Source organism: Petaurus breviceps, unplaced genomic scaffold, assembly GCF_028583685.1.
Source record: "Petaurus breviceps papuanus isolate PSGF00001 unplaced genomic scaffold, PetGlider_PUasm1.0 90686, whole genome shotgun sequence".
NCBI lineage: Eukaryota > Metazoa > Chordata > Mammalia > Diprotodontia > Petauridae > Petaurus > Petaurus breviceps.
In genome coordinates, this window is record NW_027187309.1 from 189,879 (window position 1) to 198,560 (window position 8,682).

Sequence of the window (8,682 nt, forward strand, 5' to 3'; positions counted from 1 at the left end):
AAAAGTGAAAAACTGTTTATGACTAGTATATGACAATCTAAAAGTGAAAAACTGTTTATGACTAGTATATGACAATCTAAAAGTGAAAAACTGTTTATGACTAGTATATGACAATCTAAAAGTGAAAAAATGTTTATGACTAGTATATGACAATCTCTAAAAATATTATTGATCCCTTTCTATTCTGAATTTGTGATAACTCACTGTAAAAAGTTTGGGGCAGCTAGGTATTACAGTGCATACAGCACTGGCCCTAGAGTCAGAGGACCTGAGTTCAAATCCTACCTCAGACACTTACTTGTAGGTGATCCTGCGCAAGTCACTTAAACCGTATTGTCACCTCCAAAAAAAAAAGGGGAAAAAAAAATCGAAGAACTAAGGAAATACACATCCTTAAACAGAACATTCATTGGCAAAGTTTTAAAGATGTTCCATATTGATATATTAATATGATACATATCTTCATATATTTATACCTTCCATTTACTTGCTAACACCTCATATTTAAAGAATGTTTTCGTTAGTATATAAAAGATTTTAAAAAATCAGCTTCAGGTAGCACCTAGGTGGCACAGCGAATACTGCACCAGCTCTGGAGTCAGGAACTGAGTTCAAACGAGGCCTCAGACACTTGACATTTAGTAGCTGTATGACCTTGGGCAAGTAACTTAACCCCAACTGTCCTGCCTACCCCTCTCCAAAAAGCACGAAAACAAAAACAAAAACAAACCCATTTGGGGCAGCAAGGTGGTGCAGTGAATAGAGCACCAGCCCTAAAGTCAGGAGAACCTGAGTTCAAATTCGGCCTCAGATACTTACCACAAAACTAGCTGTGTGACCTTGGGCAAGTCGCTTAATCTCAATTGCCCTACCTTCCCCCCTCCAAAAAGCAAAAAAAAAAAAAAAAAAGATATATTCTTGGAAATATCTTCTAACCCTAATCTGAGAAGCCCTTGTTTCTTTTGTTTCTTTCCAAATCTAGCTCCAGAAACCCCTCAAGACTTTCCTGATCATCTAAGGCTAATGTCCAGTAGCACCATTATTACCTTGTTATTTATTTTGCATAATTTTATATCTCTCCAATCAAATGTAAGCTCTTTAAAGGTAGAGACTGTCATTTTATCTTTGTAACCCTATCAACTACTTAGCAAAATGTCTTACACATAGTAGATACTCAAATACTTCAAACATTTGTTAAATAACTATTATGTACTAAACTAAGCACTCTACTAGGTGCTGGGTACACAAAATATAAAATAATCCCTATGAAGCTTACATTCTAACGGAGAAGACAAAATACACATATAAATTTATAAAGCTTCAATATAAGGTGAGTAATTATAGAAGAAAATGAGGCCCAGGTAATTAGGTGATCCAGATTTTATGATTAGCTCTCCCAATCCAGATTTTAAGACTAGTTCTCCGACTAACTAGAACTTAAGACAAGTTATATGACTGGGCCATTTTGTGAAATGTAAAATATGTATAATAAAGGAGACTGGACTATATTATTTTAAGGTTTCTTTTAGCTATAAAACCTTATGGACCCCAAAAACTCTGCTACTACTAAAAAATTATTCCATTCCAAGGTCTTTATTAAAATTGAAGTAACTACATAATAATATATCCTTCTTAGATGATATTTAAAGTCTGCAAAATGTTTTCCTCCTAACAATCCTATAACGATGTATAAATATTATTACCTCCAATTTACACAATAAGAGATAGAGGTTAACAACGGTTAAACAACTTTCCCTGGAGACATGGTGTCAACAAGCATCCAAGCTGGGATTTCAATCTCTGTCTTGTGTTCAACACCAGGACTCTCTGCATTAATATTGTCTCTCTCAAAACCAAATTACTGCCATATTCTCTTGTCCTCTTTGGCAAACATTTACTGATAGATAATGGGCTACAAATAAAGATAATTTAAAAAAAAACAAACTACTATTTTAGAACCTTTAGACATTATTATTAAAGTAATACTGAACGATGCAATGAAGAATTGAGACAATTTTCAGCTAACTTAAGTCTTTAAAAAAGAGAACCATTTTTGCTTTACTTTCAGGGAAAAGTTATTTCATTTTTGTTGTAATTGCTAATAAATTGCTTCAATTTCCCACTTTGCATGTGTAAACATAATAAAAACAAAAAAAATGCTGTTTGGGAATTGTCTAGAAGTGAATAGGAATTTTTACTTGAACTAGAGCAAATTATTCACCTCTCAGCACTGATTTTATCGATTAGAAAAATTAAGATATTCATTAAGTACATTCACATTTACCTGTTACTAGAAACATTAAAAGTAGAATGATTACAATGTGCTTTAATAATTGATAACTATATCTTTTTCCCCTCTTCAACTTTATTTTGATCAGTTTTCTCCATTTGTGCTAAATTAAAAAGTGCAAGTAAACTGCTCTATAAACAGAGATAATCAATTTGTCTCAGTATGAGACTGGACCCCTCTCAAAGTATAATTAAAAATAAAGACCTATACAAGAAACATCATGTGAAAAGGGAAAAGCAAATATGCAAATACCTACCTTCGTGGCAAGTTGAGACACTGAGGAGGTAATTTCATCTTGAAGTAACTGGTCCTTGTTCTTAAGAAAAATAAATTTTTTAAAAGTCAGAAAACTGAATAGGAAATAAACTTCATCAACTAAAAATATTAAATAAAAACATTTATTAACTCCATTAAACTTAATGTTAGGTTCCATCACAACAATTCCATAAGAAGTTCTATTTCTGTGGTGGACATTTGTTTTAATCATGACATTACTAAAAAACTTAGAACACAGTTGTCATAATCTTATAAATCTTTACCCAGGTCTAACTAGTAGGCAATGGATGTGGAATTTTACAAATTTCATAAACATATATAACTTTTCCATATGTGGTTGGGAAATTTGATTTACAAGTAAGATTTAATATCCTTATATTTTAATGCCAGAGATCCTTAACTTAAAAAAATAAAGTAGTACAATGATCTAAGAGTCAGAATATTTGCCTACCTGAGTTACCCAAGGATATGAATTCACCCTATGAATAGTTAGCTCCTGGCATCCACAGCAAACAAAAGGGAGATCCACAATTAGGGAATGCACCATGATACAATACTCGATGTAGTGTTAAGAAAACTAGATTTTAGTCCTACCTCTGATTCTTACTCATTGTGTGACCTAGGGCTAGTCTCTCAATCTTTCTGTATACTAGTTTCCTCACCTACAAAATCAGGAAGCTACACCTTAATATGTACAAGAAAGAAGAGATATAACTGGAAAGCAGTTGTTCTGAAGATTTAGGGGTTAGCAGAATGTAAATTCAATATGAGTTGATTGAATGATGTGGCAACCAACAAAACTAATACAATTTGAAGCTATATTAAGTGTCATCAATTCCAAGAGCAGAGAGGATTATTTTCCAACTTTACTCTGGCTTTATCAGACCCCATTTGAATTACTATGTTTAGTTCTGGATGCCACAATTTTAATAAGGATATTGATAAGCTTAAGAATGTAATAGGAAAATGTATCCAAGTTAGTGAAAGGCCTTGCACCCATGTTAAATAAGTAATGGTTGAAGGAACTGGGTATGTTCACGTAATTAAGAGAAGACTTAGGATTGCCTTCAATTCTTTCAAGGACAGTAATATAAAGAAGGGATTAGAATTTTTCTATTTGGCCCTAGAGGGCAAAACAAGGAGAGTGGCTAGAAATTATAAGAGGTAAATTTAGGCTTACAGTCAGGAAAAACTTTTAACAATTAGAACTAACGAAAAAGCAGAACTGGTTGCCTCCAGAGGTGGGGGGCTCCTCACACCTTGTAGGTCTTTGAGCAAAGGCTGGATGACAACTTTTCAGGTATGTGATGGGGGAAATTTCTTTGGCGTATGGGCTGAACTCCATAGCTACTGAAATCCCTTCCAAATGTCAAATTCTGTGATTCCAAGACATGATGGTTTGTAAAGTCCCTTCAGGAATTAACATCTGATGATGATACTACAAGTCATCCCTAGGCCTGGGAATATCATACAGGAATTCACAAAATCAAATAACAAATGACAAGTGAGTATCTAACCAACAAGTACATAAAGTTATTGATAAAGACCATATAGGGAAGTCCAAATGTCAGCCTGTAGAGATTTTCCCCATTATTATTTACATATAATATATATGACCAACAGAAATTTATATCTCCCTTTATACTTCTAATAAAAGAGAAAATATACATTATAGTATATTACTTATTTTAATTCCTCATCTGCAAAATGAATGTGTTGGACCAAATGACTAAGGTTTTTTTTGAGTGTAAACTTATGATCTATGAATTGATAATGGTGCCTTTAATCTGTTCATGACAATCACACATTATGCATGGCATAAGAAGTATCCTAACCTTACAAACCATCAAGCTATGGAGTCACAGAATTTGATACTTGGAAGGGATTTCAGTAGCCATGGAGTTCAGCCCATAGATCTAAGGCAACATGGTGGTTCCACAAAGTGGAAGTTCTGGGAGCAGCACTTTCATCCCTTCGTCTTTTTCTAGTAGAATGTAATATACTTCAGTTTATATGCGTCCAGTTAAATGTATTTGTAGATTATATTATAAGTTTTAACAAAATTAATCCTAATAAAATGGACAAGTAATTTAAAAAGATTCTCAGAGATCATGAGTTTAAGATAATTCTATTAGTGTGAGCACTAACAACAAGAAAGTAGTAGAGCTGACACTTTTCCTATTCCTACTACAAGGTCTCCATCATCCGTATCATGAAGCAAAAACAATTATGGTTAACAAAGATAATGACCTGAAATATACCAGTCAAGTTCAAGTATCCCGAGAAACAATCAAAAAGAGTGCCAAAAGAAGAAAAGATTCAATAAAACTGGAGGCAAAACAAACCTATCTATCCAGGTCAGGAATGCATAAGACAACCAAAATCCTGCCATTCATTTTTAGGGCCCTTAGGAGGAGCTGAATCCAAGGAGACTGTGGGTCCTGACATGGGAGTCACACAACAGGGGACAAAAATGATTCTCAGTAGTTAACTTCATAAGGAGGTGGAGAGGCCAACTTGAGACCCTCTAGGAAGCCTGAAATCAATGCAATCTCTGGTTTGGGAGACCTGAAACCAGCATGAGATCAAGTCAGGGCCTGTTGCCAAGTGACAAAGATAGCTCCCAGCAGGCAAAAGTGAAAGGAGACAAAAGGACTAAGGCTCCTGGGCAGCTTATACCTGGAGGACCTCCAGGAGGCTAAAAAGATTAATGATTAGGAGGAATGAAGTTAACTTAGTAGAAGATGAGAGACAGATACCAGGAAGAGGCCTATGCTTATGTCGGTCTAAGATCAGACATGGGTAGAAGTAGAAGCAAGGGATTAAGAGGACAGGGAGTGGGACAAGGATTGAGCCATCCCCTTGTATCAAGCCCCATCTAACTATCTAGGAAAGGGCAGAATCTGGCTCTGCCAAAAAGTCCCAAATTGGAAACTAGGCTGAGACACAAGTAAAAAGACAATAAGTTCTAATACACTGAAGAAATAATACAAGTTAACAGAAGCCTAAAAGGTAAACTCAGGAGAATAACTCCACAGTAAGTACAGACAGAACCTCAGAAGAAAAAAAAAAAGAGAGAATGGATTGGCCAAAAAGGCTCCAAGAATGGATGAGACACCTAAATGAAGAAATTAAAAATATAATTATAGATCTTGAGGAAAGATAAACATGGAAATAGAAAGTAGAAAACTCCTCAAATAGTGGATACCCTAAAAAATAGAATGGAGGAAACAGACCTCAATGATTTAATGAAACATCAAAAAAATATTAGAATAAAGTCAAATAACTGGAAAATTTTAATAACATGTAAGGTATCCACTATAAAAACTTACCTGGAAAACAGGATGAGAAATAATTTAAGAAATCACCAGAATCCCTGAACTATGTGATCAAACAAAAAACAAGGGTAGTACATTTCAAAGGAAATAAAATTGCCCAGAACTATTAGAAACCAGAAAGCAAAGCAAAAATTAAAAGAATCCACTGGTTACCTCTTGAAAGAAACCTCAAACTGAAAGCACCCAGAAAAGTCATTACCCCAAATTTTCAGAGCTTCCAGGCTAAAGAAAAACATTACAAGCAGTTATAGAATTCAAATACAAAGGAATGACAGGCAAGATCACACAAGACTATATTGTAACTATAACAAAAGAGGAAAAAGTTTGGAATACTCAAAAATGCAAGGAAATAAGAGTTTACAAGCAAAAATAACTTATCCCTGCAAAGGTGAATATAATTCTCCAGGGAAAGAAATGTACCCTTAATAGAATGTAAGACTTTGAAACATTCTTTTTTTTTTTTTTAAAGCAATCAGGGTTAAGTAACTTGCTCAAGGTTACACAGCCAGTTATTTCTGGGTGTGGTACTAAGTATCTGAGCCCGGATTTGATCCCCAGGTCATCCTGACACTGGAGCCAATGCTCTTACTAGCTGAGCCATCTGGCCACCCCTAAGCAATTGGGGTTAAGTAGCTTGCTCAAGGTTACATGGCCAGGTGTTTCTGTGTGGGTGCTAAGTGTCTGAGCCCAGAGTCAATCCCCAGGTCATCCCAACACTGGAGCCGGTGCTCTTACTCACTGTGCTACCTGGCCGCCCCTTGAAACATTCTTAATGAAAAGGCTGGAGCAAGGTAAAATCTATTAGTTAACAAGGATTTGTTAAGCACTACATTCCAGGGAATGTACTAAACATTGTACATACAAAATAAAAGGCATTCCCTGCCCTCAAGGAGTATCTGTCGGGAAGACATAAATAACTACTTACATAGACGATAAATACAGAGTAGTTTGAAAGTAACCTGAACAGAGAATTAGCAGTTGGGGATGGGGGTGGGGGGGATGGAAGAAGAGTAGGGAAACCACTTTGAGAAACTAAGAGGCATTAATAAAGAAGCAGATCACTCCAAGCTTGGTGGGCAGTTAGTGAAAAGGCACTCAGGTGGGAGAGGGAGTATCCTGTTTAAAGAACTGTAAATAGGCCAATGTAGCTGAACTGTAGAGTGTAAGGAGGGAAGTACGGTATAATACTGGAAATGTAGGAAAGGGTCAAGTAATGAAAGGTTTAAAGGGCAAACTGAGAAGTTTATATATTTGATCCTACAGGTAAGATATGGAAACTACCAGAGCTTATTTAAGCAAGTGAGGTAATGCTGGCAGATCTACACTTCAGAAAATTTACCTTGGTAACTGAATTGCAAGATGGATTAGAATACGAAAGAAACTTGAAGCAGAGGCATCAGGTGAAGATCTAAGGGCTTGAACTAGCTAGACTTAAGGTCATATGAGTAGAACAAAGGGAATTTATTGAGAGATATTGAAATATTCATTTAGAGACAGAATGGATACATGAGGTGAGAGTGGGGAGTTAAGAATGAAACAGAGATCACAGGCCTGGATGACTGGGGGAAGGATGGTACTCTCAAGAGTAATAAGGGCACTAGGAATGGGAAAAACTAGAAAGAGGGGGTACAGGAAATATGAATTCTGTTCTGGACATTTTAAGTTTGAGATGCTACAGAACATCCAGTTCAACATGTCTAAGAGGAAATTAGAGATGGATGATTATAACTCAGCAGAGTTACTAGAGCTGGATACATATAGATCTGGAAATTATCTACAGAGAGATAATTACTGAAACCCTGGGAACAGGTAAAATTAGCAAGTGAGATAAAATACAATTAAAAATGAAGGAGGCCAGGCAGAAACGTGATGGACACCTATAATGAGTGTATATGATATGGGTTAAGAATCAGCAAAGGAGACTGAGAAGAAATGGTTGGACAGAGGGAAGGATCAGGCGAAGGTAATGCCACAAAAACCTAGGAAAGAATGATCAACAGTGTCCCAGGCTACAAAGGTCAAGGAGGATGAGAACTAAGAAAAACCCATTAGATTTAGCAATTATTGGGGGGCAGAGTCAAGATGGAGGAGTAGAAGCAGGACCTGCACCAGGCTCCGGCTTCCACCTTCCCCAATCCAAGTAATAGGGGACTCTAAACAAACTTTGGAGCTGCAGAACCCACAAAATGACACAGAGAAGCTAACCTCCTGCTGAGGACAGACCAGCAGGCTGGCAGGAATCAGGCAGCGCAGTGCTATGAGAGCAGAGCCCAGGACCTTTTTTTTCCATGTAGGAATGTAGATAGTTTAACTTTGATAAGTTCCTTATAATTTTTTTCCATTTACCTTTTCATATTTCTCTTGCTTCTTGTATCTGAATGTCAAATTTTTTATTCAACTCTGTTTTTTTCATCAAGAATGATTGAAAGGCCTTTATTCCATTGAATGACCATATTTTCCCCTGACACATGAATACTCAGTTTTGCTGGGTAAGAGATTCTTGGTTATAATCCCAGCTCCTTTGACTGCCGGAATATCATACTCCAAGCCCTTTGATCCCTCAATGTAGAAGCTGCCAAGTCCTGAGTTGTCCTGATTGTGTTTCTACAATATTCAAATTGTTTCTTATTGGCTGCTTGTAATATTTTCTCCTTGATCTGGGAACTCTGGAACCTGGCTATCATGTTCCTAGGAGTTTTCTTTTTGGGATCTTTTTCAAGAGGTGATCAGTGGATTCTTTCAACCTCTATTTTGCTCTCTGGTTATCTAAAACATCAG

At 36.2% G+C, this 8,682-nt stretch overlaps 1 protein-coding gene across 2 annotated transcripts in view; it reads right to left on the reverse strand.

Moving 5' to 3' along the window:
- TDRP (testis development related protein) overlaps positions 1-8,682 on the reverse strand; it is a 64,760-nt gene that overhangs the window by 28,094 nt on the left and 27,984 nt on the right. Inside the window, exon 3 of one of the 2 annotated variants that reach the window (XM_069065389.1) lies at positions 2,547-2,606. The exons of the other annotated variant lie outside the window; for it this stretch is intronic. Coding sequence (XP_068921490.1) covers positions 2,547-2,606 — 60 coding nt within the window. The remainder of the gene's footprint in view (positions 1-2,546; positions 2,607-8,682) is intronic. 2 annotated transcript variants of the gene reach the window in all.